This window comes from Cygnus atratus, chromosome 16 (genome assembly GCF_013377495.2).
Source record: "Cygnus atratus isolate AKBS03 ecotype Queensland, Australia chromosome 16, CAtr_DNAZoo_HiC_assembly, whole genome shotgun sequence".
NCBI classification, from domain to species: domain Eukaryota; kingdom Metazoa; phylum Chordata; class Aves; order Anseriformes; family Anatidae; genus Cygnus; species Cygnus atratus.
The window spans coordinates 8,682,903-8,702,469 of record NC_066377.1 but is presented as its reverse complement, the minus strand read 5'-3'; the positions used below and the strand labels follow the sequence as shown (position 1 = coordinate 8,702,469).

Genomic DNA, 19,567 nt, shown 5'->3' with positions numbered 1-19,567 from the left:
GAGGGGCAGGGAAAATCCCAGTTTGCAAGCAGAATAGATACTCTTGTTTCCCAGGCTGGTGAAGACTACATTTGTTGCAAAACCAGAACAATAAGCAGGAGGGAACAGGTCAAGTTATTGCCCCAACGCTTACCCCTGTTGTCCAGGGGTGAGAAGAGTCACAAAGAGGGGCAAAAAGAAAGCAGCACCCCCACTAAAAAGAGGGGAAGAGGGAAGAGATTAAAAGAACCCTGAATCCCTCACCCAATGCCCACATTACTGGTGAGGGGGACCAGGAAGAGAAATACAATCTATGCCTTGGCAAAAGGGAAGAAGGAAAGCTTGCCCCAGATTATCAGGGCATTTAAAAAAATACAAAAACAAAAATGACCACAGTCACATTCAGCCTTTACTAGAGATAGCACAAAGGGAGGGATGACTGAGGTTAGCACACATCCCCGTTAGTAGTCCGTAAAGCCCAGTGTAGTACTGGAAGCAAAAACCTTTGTGTCTACTCTAATAAACAGCCCTGAGCTTCGACTCTATTGCAAAAGACAGAAAAAGAAAAAAAAAAAAGAAAAAACAAGAAAAAACAACCCAGGCCAGACACACAGCAAGGTGATTGTGGGATGTATGCTTTCACAGTTAAGTTAGATGTGCCACACTGGTCTTGACAGTAATAAATTTAAATAGACTTTTCCTGATACCAGAAGTTCAGCTATGTGGACAGTGGTTACACGACAGGATTATTTGTTATAGCACAACTTATATTTCAAATGAAAAAATTAGTATCATTTACAGTATCTCAAGAAAAACCTCCTTTGAATGGGAACTTCCTTTCCAGTATTTTGAGGTCTACAAGATGCATCTAGAAAATTTACTACTGTGGAAAATGAAGACAGCTTAAATTGAATAAAGGGGCATGATTTTTTTTTTTAATTAATTGCTGTAACATTGTCCTTCAGGTGGCTGAGGAAGTTTCATATTTTCTTTAGACATCATTAGACGCCGAAGCTCTTGCAGAACAACTTTGATACTATAAGAATTCTGCCATTTTGCTAGGACTGATATGGCTCTGGGGTCCACCTAAAATAGACAAAAACACCATTCCCGTCAGAATCAATAATTTTGATACACTTAACTCCCCCACGCACCCTCCACTTAAAGATCCTTTAAGAAGTCTGTGTGAGAGAAACTAAAGAAAGCAAAAGCAAGCATTTTTTTCCTGAAAGAGTAATAAATCCACACAGGACAAAACTATTTGCGAGTTGCAAATGGACAGGGAAATTCCACATTTTGAATCCAGAATATACTTGGCTTGTATACTTCCCTCCTACCCCCCTTTCCTTCTACTCAAAGAAAATGGTACCAGCAAGTAACAAGTATTTAAGCAAGCTGCAAGTGTAAAGCATTAATTTGAAGCTGCACATGAAAACCATGTAAAATGAATAAAAACCAAAAAACTTACCACTCCATTAGAACTATTTACTCCATTCATATTAATTTTTGTTACAAATCTTACAAATGGAGGTGCTTCTGGATACTTAGGCCCACATTCTATTTTAAGGCTGTATATTCTGTTTTCATAAATTGTCTGAGGGGAAAAGAAAGGGGGGGAACAGTTACATCAGGCAGTTCAACAATCATTTGGTTAAAGCAGTGGTTATTTCAGGGACACAAACCGCTAAACAGAAGGGCAGCCACTTACACACTGTGCAGGCTACCTCTGTTTTGGGTTCATTCTTACAATATTCAGAGTATTAAGTGTTGCTCTTCAGGAATTAGCTTAGACAGCTATCTACAGTTGCCCTGTCCTAGAACTACACTTAAAAGTGTTCTTTGGTCATAACCCAATGCGACAGTTCTCAGAAAGGGAATGCTCCAAGATTCACTAAGTTTCAAAGGACAGCCTGATCCCAAGCAGCAGCATCACTTTGTCTCCACAGCAGGAGCAGTTAAATACTTTAACAGCTACTAAAAGGAGTCCTGATTTTTTAACTACCTAATAAATGTGTGTAGAAAAGAGACAAACATAACAAGGGTACACTGATGCTTCAATATTTAAAAGTAATTAAAAGAAACAACAACAGTTACTCTGCAGTCTGGGAACACAGGATATTTCTGATGTGCTGGTACGGTGCAGCCTGGCACCGAGCTCCAGCTGAGCCAGGCAAAGCAGGGAACAGAAGCATTTAACAGGAACAGGATCATCATGGGGAAGTTTAGGCAGGCAGGCTGTCCAGATCTAGAGTTTCTTACACATTTCCTCCATCTTCAACATTGCAGTGAACACAAAACTCACAAGGCACTGACCAAAAGCAAAAATTCCAGGCTACCATGTGAGCGCAGAAGCCCAGAACCAGGTACCAGCTCCTGCCTCACCTGCTGCAGCACAGCATCATGCCTCCACCGGGGTCTTGAAAACAGCTGCCTGGCACACAAAAACTTCTCCTTGATACAGAATTCAGTGCGATCCTTTTCAAGGGCTTGTTACGCCCAACTTAATATTTCTCTTGATACTAATGAGCGTTTTGATGCAAACGGTTATCAAAAACCCCCACTAGCATCTGACTTCCTGATTCAGCTGCTCCACATCCGTCGAAATCAAGTGGCTTAACCCAGCCTGCAGCCACCCACCGCAGCAGCAGCACCCCTTCAGAGCGGCCCCTCCAGCGCCTGGGCCAGCCAGGCTTTCATATGCCCGGCCAGGATGGTGGCAAACCAAATGCTGTCACAAAGTCTGGGGGGAAAAAAGTCACCTGCCAGCTCAGCTTGGACTTCCTCCGTCTCCCGATGGAGCCCCTGATTGCGCTTTGTGCTCAGAGTTAACAGTATAGAGGTTCGGGGAGTGCTTTAGGGCCTTTGCAAACGGCCACGTCACATTAAGACTAGTGAATGGAAATCCTTGACCATGCGCATGTCTATAGCCAATATAAAATAGGCACAGCCAAAGCTGAAGTTTTGACAGTGCCACTGTTTTTAAGTAGCTCGTACAAACGAGATGAATCACTGGCTGCGAAACCACCCGCAGTCTGGGAAGGAGACGCACGCTTCCATGTATGGTAGCGGGGACACTCCGAGCAGCAGCACGCATCCAGCTCGGCACTACAGCTCGCTTTTCCCTCCAGGATGCCCAACATCAGACTCTTCCACCTGCTACAAGTGTGATTTTTTCTACCCAGAGGAAACCAGGAGTTTTGACTTCTTTTTTCAGAGCCAGTATTGCCCACATCCTATTAAGAAAAAAGGGTACTAATAGAACTGTGTGTGAACAGTTCTAAAAACAGAAGAAGCTCCTAGCAAACAAGAATGTCTGAAAGTTCCCAGAATTTCTCTCAATACGGCCAGTGGCTTTTGAGCAATTAGCTGAATTCTAGAAGTCCAGACGCTTTTGGGAAAAAAAAATATTTATAAATGTGTCAGAAAGATAAAGGAGGCACAGCTGAATAATCTTCTGTGATAGTCCTCTGGCCTTGGCTGGGAGTATGACATGAACTACAGATTTCTGTCACTGCTGACAAGTCAACATTTGCTTATTTGCTCATTTCAGTTCCTATTTAAATTTCTAAATTAGATTTCAAGGTTGCTTAAATTTTGCCTAACGTGTATGAACACAGTGCCTGTTCTTCACAATCCTAATGTAAGCTCCTTAAAGCTCTCGCAATGTTCTAAAATCAAATGCCATTCTGGGAAAAAATTTGGGCATATCACAACCAAATGAAATGATCACGACTGGGGAGATAGCAATAGCAGACAAAAAGCAAAGAACACTTCTGAATGCGGTACAAAATACTGCACGCATAATGCTGTTATAATATTAATTCTTGCACAAGCTCATCTTGAGTCAGAAAAGGCAACTGATAGAGTGGAAGCACATCGGGCAGCAGAGTGATTAAAGGCATGTAAACATTTCCATATTGATAACACTGGAATTTTTGAGAAGCGAATGTGAAGCCAGATACAAAGGACAACATACACTACTGCAGGAAGGAGAATTAGCTACTTGCACTTCACAGCAAGAATAATAATGAAACAGAACAGGGATACACAGTAAAACTGGAGACGAGGGACGTTCGGTTTTTAGAATACATGCATATGTACGATTTAGCCCTAACGTTCGCTACCATGGAGTAGAGACCCACAGTTTAGTAAGGGTTTGGCATTGGGCGTGGGGTGGAGAGAATATGCAGCAATGCTATCACAAAGACCATGGTAGCATTATGAGACACTAATTTGGGAGAGAGCCTTCAGAAAAGTAACTGAATTCATTAAAATTCAAGTTTCCTGAGTTAGATGAAACTGTAAAAGAGCAAGTCAGTACTGCTGCAGTGAAAACAAACTCCGTAAATTCAACAAGGAACAGCAGAAAGACTAGCAGTACTGAACAAAACATCCAGGTTTTACCTACATTAGCTCCATATGTAATCTCACTAGCCGAAGGATTTTAAACCTTGCTGTATTCAGGAGTACAGGATACTAGAATCCTGGAATCTCAAAAGTTATGTCTTAATGAATCTGTAAATATAAAGCAGACGTAACAGAACTAACCAGAGAAAGGTACTAAAAATATTCCAGATCATAAGCAGAAAGACATACAGATACATAAACCCATTATTATATGTAAGCTGATCCTTCAACGTAAGTCACTTGCTAAAGTGTTTTGTCACTTTGTGTTTCACTTGTTTTCTACTTCGGTGGTTAGATTAAGGGAAGGAAAAGGGTACGAAAGAAAGAAGTAACACTAGTATTTTAAGTGGATGCTTACTCTTGGAGGTCCAATAATCATTCCTGTCCATCTTGTGAGTGTCATATCTTCATCGTCTTCAAGGCCCCAGCTAACTGTTCCATCACCTACTCCTTTTTGACCTTCTTCAAGTTCTTCCAACAGACGAAAATTACGAGGAACTTTTACTCCTAAAAATAATCACAGAAGTATTTTGAGTAAAACACATAAAAATGCCACTGTTTTTGAATGGTAATACTTCAACAGTCTGAAGAAGATATCTTCGTATTTAGCTTGGATTTTTCAAGCAGTACCAAATACGTTAGAAGCATGATATGCCAGATATTAGAGCAGGCAGTAAAATGGAAGGAAATGTCTCTAACCATGCAGCGATACAAACAGTTCTATGGAGCTCTAATTAGCGCTTGTCTATAAGATCTATAGTACAAGAATTTGCAAGATTCTATAAAATGCGTGATGTCAAGCCTCCCATGGCGTCGTCTCTCAGAGCTTTTAAAAACACCACTCAAAACAAATGAAACTCTTTCATAACATTAGTAGGTTAATCTGAAGTTAATTTAAGTGGGCTCTGTCAGTAGCAATATTGTCCTTTGTGCTTATGGCCTCTATCACCAAAGAATTTCAGCACTTCTTAATTGCTAGCACATTTATCTTCAAAACACACAGCAAAATAATGGAAATTTTTTTTTATCCCCATTACATTAATGGGAAACAATGGCACAGAGAGCTTAAGTGAGATACCCAAGGTCACACACTACGGCTGTGCCGAAGGAGCTCAGGCCACACGGCACTCAACTATTCATTCTTCTTCCAGATGTCCATACCTCAGCCACCACAAAACATGCGCGTGCTCTAGGCCACCACTTCTCCTTCAAAGTACCTGTGCAAAGCACGCTTCTTCACAAAAGAAACAAAATTATTGCCAGGATATTTTTAGTGCAGTTATTTTCACCTGACATACAAAAAAAAAAAAGGTTGAATTTGGGGTTTGGATTTCTTTTTCCCCTCAATAGTCCAAGATTAACTATTCACCAGTACACAGTAGCAGAAAATCATAACGAATCCCCTTATTTATCGTTGCTGATTTAGTACAGCAGAAGAATGGGTAATTAGCCTTGAAGCACACAAAGTGAACCCCGTGGACTCCTCCGTAAGAAGTCAGCTCTTCCAGCATTCATGGCATACCGCAAGCGTAAGAGGACATGAGGCAGAGACCAAGCAAGAGCTTTGAAAATCATCTCTGGAGCCGATTGAAAGCATGGAAAATAGAGGATATAAGGCTTTGTGAAATGTAGCAGTGCTTCAAGTCTAGAAGACACTTCTCTGGTGTCTTTGCAATCCCCTTTAAGGTTGACCCGAATGACCTAAAGAAACTAAATGTCAACGTTGATTTTGCTGCGTGATCAGAGTTGCCAACATTTCATTCACTACAAAGCAAGCATAAAAGAAATTTAAAAAGTAAATTACTGATGGAATTAGTTTGTTGGCCAGTTTGATACCACATCTAAAATACTCATGTTCCAGAATTCGCTGGGAGAAAACGATGCAATTGCACAGCTGTAGCGAGGGTATGAGGAGGAACCCAGGCCCAGACAAGAGACATCAGACGGCCCCACCAGACCTGCACCAGCTGCACCACACCAAACGAATTAGGGGCAGCTGAGCACCATCCCAACACCAAATCCACATCTTTAACTACCGGTGAGGCTGTGCTGTTTCCATGGCTGCTGAGTAACCCAAGTCTTTGGCTGGGAAAGGAAATGAGTCAGCTGGGGCTGGTGAAGCCATCACCACCAGGTGAACCCAGCCCCAGCCCTGAGCAGGAACAGGACCTCCTGGAGACCACCGGCACAACAACTCCAGCACCCACCCCTCAGGTCTTCAGCTTACAATGGATTTGGCATACCTTGGGCACAGACAGGCTCAAGTACCCGAATTACACCAGACTAGCCAGCCCACTTTGACCACGCTCCCCACGGTGCGGTGAAGGGAAGCAGAGAAGAGCGCAGCCCGACTGCAGCACGGAGGCCGAGAGAGCGGGGGGACGAGCGAAGCAGACGCAGCGCGTGCTGAAGTCAGCCCGGTGCTGAAGGTGTCGGTTACACACAGCACGGGTTTCGCGGCGCTTCCTGCAGCTGCTGCCCGCGGTGACTCACGGCCCCGCCACGGGCCAAGCGGCTGCCCGGGCGGCCCTGCCTGCTGGCACGCTGTGAATGGAGCCGCCAGCGCAGACAGCCGGCGGGGACAGCCCAACGTCCTTCTGGAGGGAGGAACCCCACCCTCGGCCCGTCACAGAAACGCTCAGACAATGCAGGTTGCACCACAAAGGAAGCCGTGGGTGCTATTATTAGAAACCCAGGGCGAAACTCCCCGCTTACAGAAGCAGTCAGCCGGAGCGAGCAGGAGAGCTGCCTCGAATTTGTGGGGTTACCAAAAAAAACTCTCTTCTGGACCACAACGTCACAATGCTCAACAAGTGCGATCCGAGTCTCTCTACGCTTTGGAACTCGGTAACACCAAGGTAACTTACTGAGATTTCTTAGACCAAGAAAATAACCCAGGAGGGCTCAACACCGCGGTGGAAGCACTGCCTGCCTTACGGAAAGCACACAGGGCACACACTGAAGAAGAAAACCAGAAATATCAACTACCTACCCCACCTCTGAGCATCACGTTCACTGCATAAGGCAGGAATCCTGAGCAAAGAAAATGATGTGATGTGTAATTAAAAATTACACCATCGTGTACACATTCAGAGAGGCCACAACCGGACCAAAAGGCAGCCTGAATTCTGACACTTGCTAACCAGAGCTAGGCTTGGGTTGGCAAAGTTATGGGAGGAGAAGGCAACTTGATTTCAGAGCTCTTCCAAGGCACGGCTGCTCTGATTCAGCATGAATCAGACTCAGCATGAATCAGAGCCCTAAAACACTCACACAGGAATTTCAAGGTCTCTGATAGCTCAGAAGCCTGCAGAGAGCTAGTCCCATCGTACTCTGGCTCCCATCGCACGGCAGTCGTTAAGGTAAGCCTTCGGTAATTCCACAGCACCTGCTTACCTGTGAGCACTGCGGGACCACTAGCGGCAAAGAGAGGTGGGAAAAGCAAAGAACGCGTATCTGTAACTATGCTCTTCGCAGAAAAAAAAAAATCACAGGAGACAGTTGGTCACTTCATAGTACGTCACCCTGTGCGACAGCACTCTTGCTTCCTCAAGAAGTTTTATGTCCGTGCCCAAGCAGCCAGGTGTGAGTGGAAGAGCAGCACCTCAGCACCACGCACGGCCCGTCCACGGGCACAGAACTGTAGGTCAGCTCCCTCCCCTGACACGTTCCCGGGAGACTCGACAGGGAGAAAAACAGACTCGCACATATATAAAAGACTACGACCATACGATTAAGTCATTTCTAACTAACCTGCCCCCAAGCCAGGCAGAGGAACAGGCCAGATGCCCGCCCCGGTCAGCCTGGCAGGCTGCACGAAGCCGCCAGGCCAAGCCAGGCTCCCCACGCGCACGGGTCAGCCACCACGTCCTGCTGGGGCCTCAACGGCCAAAGCCAAGCAAAATTTATCATTTGTGGTTGCGTGCAAACATATCATCATCATGCCTGCTGTCCACCAGAATTCCTAGAAAGGGATCTGATCTGTTCCATGCACCCGCACCACTTGCCAAGCAATGCCTGTGGCAATCCCAGGGCAGCCCCCACGACAGACGCCCTGCGCCAGCCGAGCCGAGCAGCGCGTCGTGTCCCGGCCCCTCGCAGTGACCTCTGCAGCACAGCTCTGGAGACCTCCAAGGCACCACCCAAACCAACCTGCTTGTCTGACGGTCAGAGAAAACCTAAGTAAAGTAAGAGGTGATTAAAAAGTAATCAGGTTGTCAAAAATACTTCCGCTTATGGATTTAATTTAGCCTGTGCTGCGGCTTGGGAAGGCTCTCAGAGGGTGACTTCATCTACGACACAAGCATACAGCTAGCCTGACCTCACAGAACTACACAGAAACACAACTGAAGAAACATTTCAGAGCAAAAGGGGATACCTACTTTCCATCACAAGAGCAAACCTAGGAAAGCTCAGTTATAAGGGTACTGCCAAGGTAAGGTCTCCAACTACCCAGGTTTGTCCAGGCTCTGCAGATGAAGTTCGCCTTTCAGTAAATTTGCAGACACGAAGCCTCACCTGGACACTAATTCACCGGTTACAAGAGGTTCATCAAATATTACTATGGAGAACTAGAGAATAAAACCCAATCACAGGCCAAGCGTTCCGGAAGGTCAAGATGTGACTTTTACAGAATTTGACGCTGCAGTTCAGGAGCTGCTAGGCTGCAGGTGGCATCCTCTTCAGCCTCAGAGGGACTCGGGGCCTGTTGTTTTCCTTTTCAAAGATTCCACCAAACACCAGCCCCGCTGCAGGGAGCGGAACTGATGAGCATTCCTTAGCCAGGCATCTCACTGACGGGAACGAGACACGGACTCCTGATGGCTCTTGAACAGAAGACCTTTATTGCCATTTTTTACCACTACATATACCTTCCCCGTAGCCCCACGTGCTGTCCACGCGCCCGAATCTGTCATACAGCTGGTTAGAGACCCTCAGACACGCGCCTCGAGCCAGCCAGCAACTGGCCACTGCCCAAAGCTCGTCTTTAACACTCCAGCCAAGTTATTTACCTCGACCTTGCTCAAGTTTTTGTTTCTACCGCTTATTTCCTCATTATCTCTAATTCAGGGACGTGTGAAACGGCGCAAAGCCACCTGCGAATTCCTTCCCCACATCTCACCACTGGGCTGCTTTCTAAGCAAGGAGCTGCGAGGCTGTCAGACAGCAAGCTGACACGGGGCGAGAGGAGTGTGACTGCGCCTGCTGGCATCTCCTTACGTGATGTTCTGCACTCGGGAAAACAGAGTTATTCCTGCAACACGCTTAAATGACAGCTTGGGTTTTAAGGACCTTATAGCACTCTCAGACTCATTTTGTATCACAGCACCACCAAAGATCCGCAGATCCACAACTTAATCTGTCTTGCGATAGTTTTAAAAATGATCCTACCAGTCTGAGATTTTCTGTCTTATATTTACACACACTCTTGTGAGACTCAAAGCATGTTTTCAACAAGTTAAAAACAACGTTTACTGACTATACTAATCTTTTAATTTTCCCCAGCTATATAGTGGAAGCAACCCCAAAATGAGGCCAATTTTAACTCTGCTTTCTGTACTAGTTCCTGATTTACACTAATTCAAGAGAACCGAAGTCCATTAACTTTAAACACCTCCGTTGGTAAATGTGTTAAAGCCCCTTCTGTTGCTTACTTCGCTATTCAGCCTTTAACACACCTTTTCCAACATATTTCTCATCTCTCTGCAGAGACTGCCACTATCTAGAAATCTGCTAGCTTATCCTTACAGCACTGCGACTGTAAAAAATAAATAAATCATTCCTTGTCAAAATGGTATGTAAAGCTTTTGAAGTGATGTAATATTTAAAACAATAAAAGGCTTTCAGGAACTGTCACAAAAACTTTCAGGAGACGGGAACTTTAGATTTCCTGCATCTTCTTTACAGTCACTGTTTCCACTCTGATAATGCAGACAGGTCCTGAGATGTTTTGCAGGTTCACAATAATTTCTGGAGCACTTGAAGCAATTTAGTGTTCTCTGCTGAGTGTAAGCTAGAGCGCCGCGCCTGTCTTTCAGTGCTTTAAGCACATTACCTGTAAAGAGATGACTTTAAAATGCCTGAGGCAGACTGGCATTATCGCTGAGGTCTGAAGCCAAATAAAGCTTTCCAGCAGCAGGGGAGTTAGTCAGATGTGCTCGCTCACTTGTATCAGCTGAAAAGCACAACGTTACCAGCTCAGCTAAAATTTACTCTGGAGAAGAAGTCATCCCGAACTCGTGTCCTGGACAAAATCCACACACTAAATCTCACCAGGAAAAAGCACCACTTCCTCTTTACGTTGTGAAAAGAAACCATTGTCAGTGCCCAAGAGCCAAGCGCTCCCCTCCCAGCTGCGTCTTCTACCCACAAAGCATCGAATTCATACCAACTGCCAAAAGCAGAGCACGCAAGGAGACTCCCGGATTTTAAGATGAGCTTTGAAAAGCAAGACGCTGCGCTGACAGACTGAGGCGACGCTACCTGTGCCACAGAGGATGCTAGCTATGGAGCATCCCAACAGTTTAACACCCAAAAGGGTACAAGCTGCGGGGGGCCAGGCGAGGCGCACCCCATCCCGCACCTCGCCCCCGGGATACACTGCCCTCGGGCTTCAGGGGGAGTGCCCAAACCCCTCAGCAGGTGGAAACAAAGTCATTTTGTCTGGATGCGTGGCTGTTAAAAGCACCCTGACAACCTGAAAATCCAAACCTTAATACACCTCACAACATCTGTCAGTGGTCCACCTTCTACGATCCTAACCCACGTACACGTTTAATATCCCAATGAATCGTTCTAAGTTCTCCACCAGAACGTCATTCTTCAAATACATTATATAATCTATATCATTACAGATGAAGAGGTATAACTATCTTCTGGTACAATTTTGGAACTATTTGCCTTTTTCCCTACTCCATCCTTGCAGCATTATAAGACACAAAGAGGCTCTGCAATCAACTTTTTCAGCACCTGCTACTTCACGTGCTCCTATATTCCATCTCATTTAAGAATGCATAATTTATCTCTCCAGCTTCTCTTCAATTTCTTTTTCCTACCCTCAGGTATTTTACGTACAGGCTGAGAAAGCACTTGGTGGCTGGCAATATTTATTTTGAGATAACAATGAATACGGTGTGCCGTACACTCAAAAGGAGACATCACGACCTGTTTACAAAGGCAGGGTACTCCTTCCATATCCTTCCACAAGCAGGTTCTTCTGCACTGCAATGGCCGGTTTGCTTTTCACAAGGGTATCTGAGTTTACAGTGACATTACAGGTCCTCCAGCAATTACAAATACATGTTTCTAATACGTCGTACTAAAACCAGTCTGTGCTTTCCTCTCCGTTAGCCATATTAAACCACACACATTGTCACTGTCATGCCCATTCCCCTAATGACTTGTCCTTCTGAGGCTCTCCACAATCCTCTCACTTTGAATAACTTAAACCTGGGCAAATCATTTCACTGCTCTGTTCCTGCAGGCTGTTGGTAAACGCAGCGTCTGCCGCCGCCCTGCAACAGACCCCCTAAACAAACCTACAGGAGAACAGCAGGTTAAATCAGGTCATTAACTTTCCCCATGATGAAAGTTGGAAAAACAGGATGCCACAGGCCAACGTGGCCAGTTTTTGACCCGCTGTAACTACTCTGCCTTTCCACCACGGCTAGGGCACAGCAACGCAGGACAGCAAGGTGGGAGCAGGCCCCACCAGCCCAGCTGGGGCACAGAGCGCCCGCTGAGCCACGGGGCCCCGAGGAAGCCCTGGCACCGCAGCCAGCTGGGTGTCCTACCTGCCATCCCAGCCTGAAGGACGGGCAGGCGTCGCGGCTCGGGTGTCTGCAGCCTCCTAGGAAGAGCCTTATCGGGATGCTTAAAGGCAGCTCTTTGTTCATATATGAACTGGGAGGAAAGAAGAAAATCCATCATTGGCAACAGGGAATTCTCCTTCAGACAAAGGATACGAGTGGTCCTGATATCATAACATTTCTCCTTTTAAGTATTTCTGTGAGTTTCTTAAATACAAGGCTTGTGTAGTGTTAGACAATACTTGTCTCATTCCCAGCATCAGCCCTGACCTTTTTTTTTTTTTTTTTTTAAGTTATAGGGACATTTGTTACCATATCTTCCTCTGAGTTAGTAGCTGCTTTCAAACAATGACTAAATACTTTTCATATTCAACCTCTATTTAAGCTCCTTTACTGACCCACCACAAACTTAGGGTATCAAACTGTTGCGGTTTAACCCGGCCCGCAGCTAAGCACCACACAGCCGTTCGCTCACCCTCCCCCCTCCCTCTCTGGGATGGGGGTGAGAAACGGGAAAGTGAAGCCTGTGAGTTGAGATAAAGACAGTTTATTAAGACAGGAAAATACTACTAATAATAATGGTAATAGTACTACTACTAATAACGTTTACAAACAAGTGATGCACAATGCAATTGCTCACCAGCCGCTGACCGATGCCCAGCCTATCCCCGAGCAGCCGGCCCCCCACCCCTATATATTGCTCAGCATGACATCAGAAGGGATGGAACACCCCTTTGGCCAGTTTGGGTCAGCTGCACTGGGTCTGTCCCCTCCCAGCTCCTGCTGCACCCCCAGCCTGCCCGCTGGCAGGACAGAGCGAGAAGCTGAAAAGTCCTTGGCTTGGTGTAAGCATTGCTCTACAACAATTAAAACATCAGCGTGTTATCAGCGCTCTTCTCATCCTAATCCAAAACATAGCACCCTGCCAGCTACTAGGAGGAAAATTAACTCTGTCCTAACTGAAACCAGGACACAAACACATTCAAGTGTTTTAAAAATAAATATGAATACATTAAGATGCCATGAAGCAAGTGTTAGCCAAACCTGTTTTACAAAGGCACAAAGGTACTGAGCTGCTCGCCCAGAGCCCCACAGCGAATCAATCAGTGGTGGAGAACAAAAAGGTGCCACTTCCTGGCTCCGTTCGTACGCGTTAGACAATGCCTTCAGCAGTGGCAGGAGGGAACCACACGAGCCGCACTGCAGTGCACCACCAGGACCAGTAACTGGACGCTACATTGTTCTCTTTAGCAGAAAAGGACAATCTCCATCCTACTTCACCAGAGCAACAACAAACAGCAGGCCGTTGCTGTAAGGGCAGCCCGTGGTTTACAGCTGGACAGAGCCCTAAGGCTTACATCAACGCATGTCACCAGACTGCGTGCGAAGGCTCCTCAATACCAAACTTAGGGCTCGCTGCAGAAGTTCGGCATTACTGCAACGTTCTTTTTTCAAGCCACACACTGATGTTCAGTATTTTTTTTCTTCTTGCCAGCAGCAGTTAACCAAACAGGATCTCACGGGTAGCTGAAGTACAGTGCTTGCCTGATGCCCCCGTTTTAGAGGCAACAGACTGAGGACTTACTCACATCTACCTGGCTCCATCCTGCTTTCTGCTTCCAACGCCGAAGACATGAGGCAGCTTTCAGAAGTATGTGAAATAACAGGAAGCAATCCAAAAGACACAATGTGGCTAGCAGATGATGGTTAACTTAACTATTGCTTATCACAAAGGCAGTTTGGAGCAAAAGGGAAGCTGTGCAGCAGGACTGGCTTTGGTCTCCACCATCACAGTCCAAGCCTCCTTCCCTCCACGACCACCCAGACCATTAATTCATGAGGCTGCACCGGCTTTAAAAGGAAAACACTTGCCTTGCTCTTCCAGCCAAACCCAAAACGAGAAGTCAGCAGCTTGAAAGGATTATTGGGAAAGTACAGTAGCTGGAATAACGTGACATAAGAGGATGAGAAGGCTCCACCACATTTTCCGTGTGTTTTAATCTAGCGTTCCCACACCTCGCAATCACGTACTGCCAGACACAGATTCTTTTTATAAGCTTGATAGCTATGAATTGCCTGCATCTGAACGTTTAAGAGCTGGCAACAGCCGTCGACAGAGGCCTATCCACCAGAAGAGCTCCAGAGCCGTTCCTGTCGCGCCCCGAGGAGCAGCCGCTCGGTGCCCTCCCGCCCCAGTCGCAACGAGCGCTGCAGGGGCGCCTCGCACCTGGCCCGGGCCTGCAGCAGGCCCACGAAGCCGGCTAGGCAGAAGCGGAACCAGCCCGCCGGCCTGCGAGGCGCCAGCGCGAGGGGAAGCCACCGGGCTCCCGCGGCGGCGAACCCCCGGCGCCCGCTCCCGGGCCCCTTCCCGCGGCCCGGGCAGGCAGCAGCAGCCTCCCCGCGGGAAGCCGCGTCCCGGCCCCCCGCGCCGCTCCCGCCCGCCCAGCGGCCGCCTCCCCCCGCGGCCCCCCCCGCGGGGCGCCCACCCCCGCGGCCCCCTGAGGGCACCGACGGCCGGGCCGGCGGCTCCGCGCCCGGGGGGGGGGGGCTGTCAGCGCCCGGCCTTCCCCCGACAGGGCCGGGGCGGGCCCCGCGCCGCCCCCGCGCCCCCGGGGGAGCCCCGCGAGGGATCGCGGCCGGGCTCCGCCGCCCCCCGGCCCCTCCCGGCCGCCCCCCGGCCCGCCCGCCGCCCCCGCCGCCCCCCGGCCCGGCGCCCGCCGCCCGCTCACCCGCCGCCGTGGTGGCCGCCATCTTGCGCCGCTGCCGCCGGAGCCCCGCCCCCTGCCCCGCGGCAGCGCGACGCGGGAAGGCGGCGGCGCGGCGCGGGCGGGCGCGCTAAGGGCCGCGGGGAGGAGGAGAGGTTTTTGTGGAGCGCGGAAGGGGACCGCGAGGCTGCGTCGCGCGGGCGGGCGCGCGGGAGCCGCGCGGGTTTTGCGTCCGCCCGTGGGTGCGCAGGGCGGCCTGCGCCTCGGGCGCGGGGAGCACAGACCTCAGGCACCCCCCGTGTGCCTGACACCCGCCTGCTTTCGAGCTTTTAACGTCCAGTTGCAATTAATATGAATAATTGGTAAATTGGTTTTGTTACGGCCGGAGCGCCAGCAGCATGTAGCTCTCCTGATGTGTTAAAAACGTTCACGCTGTGACAGTCTGAGCTTATTTATTGCTCCCAAACACCCTCCTATATTCTCAGCTAAGGAGAATATCAGAACAGGGTACGTCACGTCGCAGACGACTTCAAAGAGCTGCCCTTTGGTTGCTGCCCTATGACGCTCACAGCCGTGCAGTAACTCGCTGGCTGGCGGCACCGCAGGCTGAGCGCCTCCAGGGCAGCGTCCCTCCAGCGTGGAGGACACAAAGTACAGCCACCTACTTCTCCCGGAGCTCCAGAGGGCTGCTGCTGTCCAGCGTGTGGCAATGGAACAGTTTCAGGCAGATATGAATGGGGAAAAGCTGTTGCCAGTAGGACAAAGAACATCATCAGACCTGCAGTGCTGTGCTTTACCTACAGCGCATCTTCCCGTGCCCCCCTACAGCTAATACAGCAATAGGGGGAAAAAAAGTGAAAGGAAATGAATTCTGCTTTGTCTTCAATGCATATTCCAAAAATGTCGCCCCTAGACATTAGGTGGAAATTTTGCAGAAATCATTATGAAGGTAAATGTTTTGGAGACGCGTTGCTCTTTGATTCGAGCCCTTCACCCCATTAAGTCAACTCCAAAGCACGCCGCTCTTAGCAGCAAACGGGGCCGAGGTACTGCTGCTGTCAATTTTTCTTTGAGACTACTTGAAAAATAGCAGTGTTGGTGTCACTGGTTGGATTTATTTCATTTAATTCTACTGCTGCAGTATAGACAAGGCTGAGCGTGGTGAGAGAGGAAGAAAGCAGCGAGAAGCTAGGTGGCATGAGAGCTCAGCGAACCTGGCCAGGAGGTGGGGAGCTGGCGCAGAGGAGCTGAAGCCTGCGGTGAGGCTGCTGCTGAGCACCCCGACACCAGTGCTGGGGCTCGGGCAGCCACTTCTCTTGCCCCAGCAGGACTGTGAGGTTTTGGGGTGCAAGGCGGGTGGTGATGCAGCCTGCTCCCCCCAAGAGCTCCCCTTCCCCTCTCCGGGCTGGCTGCTAGCCGAGTTCCAGGAGGACGACACACATACATACATACATACAGACACCACACGTCAGCCCAAACCTCTCGCTTTGGCACTGCTCTGCACAAGGACCAAAGGCAGCATTTGGCCAGCCTGCAGCCGGTGGCCCTGCTCGTGCAAATGGCTGTGGGCCAAAGCAGGCCTTGGGCTTTTATTTTTTTTAATAGTTTAGGAACAAAGACATGCCAGAAAGACGCGCTTCTGACAGCACACTTGTGATCTCTAGGCTGGCTTAGAGTCCCGGTTCCTTGTCTGGTGTGACTGCTCCGGGTTTATTCCAGCGACCGCTGTGGCGAAGAAGGGGCCCCTCGTCTGTCAGCGGTGTTCCACGAGAGGCTGCACACCAGCAGGGAGAACCCAGTAAGGGATCCAGCAGCAAGATGACACTTTATTGCATAAGTCTTGAGACATCAGCAGGCTGAGCGGTTTGAAAGGCATCCACGTGCAGCGTGAAGCAGCACTCACTGCTGGTTAAGGCAGAGCGGCCCAGCCCGGCACCGCGCGGTGATGTTCATCAGGTAACCTCGCTGCAATGCTGCCCCTGCAGACGAGGCCCAAAACAGCGGTAGGATCACCCTGCAGCAGGGCCCACAGATCTAAAAAAAACCACAGCTGCTCCTGCTCGGCCCTTACGCTGCCATGAGCAGCCAGCATGTTAGAGGTGCCTGCAGGGCTGGCACCAGTGGGCAGTACGTTTGGCCTCCTCCCGGAGCTGTGGGGAGCCAGAAGCTGACCAGGAGGCTGACCGTGCCCGGCTGCAGGCGTGGCAGAGACTGAGATCAAACACCCTCTGAAAGTGATGAGTCCAACTGAAACACAGGCCGTCTCTGGAGCTTAAAAGGTGTGGCTTATTCTGCTTTAGCTCTAATCTGTTCCTAATCAACTTAAGACAAATTCATCTTAAGCCAGATTTACGTCTGCTGAGAAGGATCCACACAGCCCTTTCCTCCAGCACTGCCCTACTGATTTTACAGAAGCATCCACTACTTTAAATAGGTGGAAGTCTGTGGAAACAAAATGGATACCAAAAAATAAGCCAACACAGAGGCGTTCATTAATCCTCCCCTTAGGAGCAGAAAGCTCTAGGATTCACCTCCACTCACGGCAGAGGGAAAGCTCAACGGTTACAAAACCAGGACGTGCTCACAGGCTGCGTGCCTTGCCCCAACCTGACAAACAGCGGCATTAACACAGACCCCAGGAGACACTTTGAGCTGCCATGGGGTCGAGTGCCGCATTAAACTGTGACAGTGTCACTCAGAGCATGTAAAACAGCATCCAGAGATTAACTGCTGCCCCAGTTTCTTATAATTGAACAAGATTAGCAGGTAGATAGACACAGCAGCCACCAGTATGAGCAGCTCAGATTTGTTTGCAGCAAGACTGCTGTAAAAGTGGCTGAGAGAAGTTTGGTCAACAAGCAGTTCTTTTACTGCACCCTTTAAGTACAAATTCCAGTACCTTGTGTGTTTCAGACCATTTGTTATATACAGTGCAGTATTGCTTTTGATGTGGTGTTTAAGTTCCCAGTAAGAGGTAAGCCTTAGATGACTTGGTGGTCATGGCTGCATTACACCTGAGCATCCTTCAGGTTCTGTACTGGGTTTTGACACTGGTTTACTTAACTCCAGCTGGGGCTGAGCAGGAGGGAGGGGGAGAAAAGGGATGAGAAGGGCAGGTGGGAGAAAAACAAGGACTACAAACCTGTTAGAATACGGATTACAGGAGTCCAGGAGTCTCGGGGCAGAAGTGGGCATGAATTTAAAATTTTTGTCAAGATGTGAAAAATAACTACTGCAGATCTTTGTACTCACAGCTTTGTACTCTACACCTCTAAAACTGCAGGACACTCGCACACTGGAAGGGGAGAAGAGGGAGTAGAATTTTTTGCTCTGGACTCGACGGTTTGCATCCCACTGCAGCAGCATTCAGCATATTTTTAATTCAACACCTGTTATACCAAAGAAATTTAAAACAAGTTTCAGCCACAAACTGTGAATATTACTAGATCTAACTTAACTGATTTGGAGTAAAAACCACTGCAGTGACTTGCACAGTAGGGGACGTTACCCTTTTTCTCACCTAAATCTATATTCACATCTGAGGTTGTAATACACAACAGTCAGTGCCTGGAAACTAGAACAAGTAGTGACAGAACTACTAGTAGGATCTACTTTGAACTCAACAGATTTGGCACAGAATCAAACCTCTTAAATATCTGTATCTGGGAGAAGTAGGTGATAATTTACAAAGAACTTGAGAGCCTGCAACAATGTTCCCTAACCGAGCTTGCAGACTCCTGCCTGCCCTCCCCAGCGACACATGAATACACGGCCTTCTTCACTAAGGCTTGTGATGGAGGGCATGGGGAGACCTGCCCTTTTCAACAAAGGCAATATGATATTCTACAACTGTTTACCCCAATAGCAGCATTTAAAGAGTACTCCTTCCTCTTCCCCACTTACAACTAAATGCTTACTATAGTAGAAACTCAATGCTTACTGAAGTAGAAGCATTCTTTACTGTCAAATCTACGTGGTTACACAATATTGACTATGGTAACTGGAGACAGTTTCACGTAACGGTAAAAAGTTCTCCCTAAGGGTCTGAATCATTTAAACATATTAAATGCCTTGTAACCATGGTGCCAACTGTGACCTTAATTTGTAGAAGCCAGCTCAGGCCCATCAGCATTGAGCAGACTCAACTGAAGGAGAGGTGCCAGGTCCCAACCCTTTAAAAGGTGGTCCATCATTGGAAATTGATATTTAAAAACTGAGAACAAGGTTATTCTGAATCTAGGACTTAAACCCTCCTATACTATGCACTTCAGGAAATCACAGTTTGAATTTAATAGTTTACAACTAGGGAAGACAGTCTTAGGTTTGACCTTCATTAAGCTAGGAGGGTAACAAGACGCAAATCACATGCATTTAAGTGTCTGTTGGATGCAAACACTTAAGAATTTACTAAGGGAACATTTTCCGCCCAGTCCAGCAGAGCTCTTCCTTAGCATCCAATGCTGTTGCAGTTAGTTGCACTTCTGGAAAGGTGCTAAAGTCTGGTGTAACATAGGGTCAAGGTCCTACTAAGCTGAAGAAATAACCACTTCAACCTAAACAAGACATAACAGGCTGAAAAATATTCAGGTGCCTGGAACAGGATCAAGATTTTATATTAAAACACTGACAATATATGAATGAAGAGCGACAAGACACAAACACGATTAG

The 19,567-nt window shown here is 48.0% G+C and overlaps 1 protein-coding gene across 4 annotated transcripts; it reads right to left on the bottom strand.

The window, feature by feature from the left end:
• Positions 1-370: 370 nt before the first annotated feature.
• Positions 371-15,025, bottom strand: UBE2V1 (ubiquitin conjugating enzyme E2 V1). 4 transcript variants are annotated; one of them, XM_035548030.2, is made up of 5 exons: positions 14,924-15,025; positions 12,180-12,288; positions 4,745-4,893; positions 1,448-1,573; positions 371-1,065 (listed from the first exon to the last, which is right to left on the bottom strand). In XM_035548030.2, exons 2-5 carry the CDS (start codon positions 12,184-12,186, stop codon positions 919-921), a joined length of 429 nt encoding a protein of 142 aa, XP_035403923.1. In that variant the 5' UTR covers positions 12,187-12,288; positions 14,924-15,025; the 3' UTR covers positions 371-918. The 4 variants fall into 4 exon arrangements, with proteins under 4 accessions (XP_035403923.1, XP_035403922.1, XP_035403926.1 ...); XM_035548029.2 differs by lacking the exon at positions 12,180-12,288; XM_035548033.2 differs by lacking the exon at positions 14,924-15,025 and having other exon boundaries at positions 12,215-12,281.
• Positions 15,026-19,567: the final 4,542 nt, after the last annotated feature.

Coding starts and splice junctions, on each gene's coding strand:
- UBE2V1 (XM_035548033.2), bottom strand. CDS start 12,281: ATGAACAAAGAGCTGCCTTTAAGCATCCCGATAAGGCTCTTCCTAGGA. Junction 4,894..12,214: donor AGGCTGCAGACACCCGAGCC/GCGACGCCTGCC, acceptor GATTATTTTTAG/GAGTAAAAGTTCCTCGTAAT. Junction 1,066..1,447: donor TAAATAGTTCTAATGGAGTG/GTAAGTTTTTTG, acceptor TGTCTATTTTAG/GTGGACCCCAGAGCCATATC.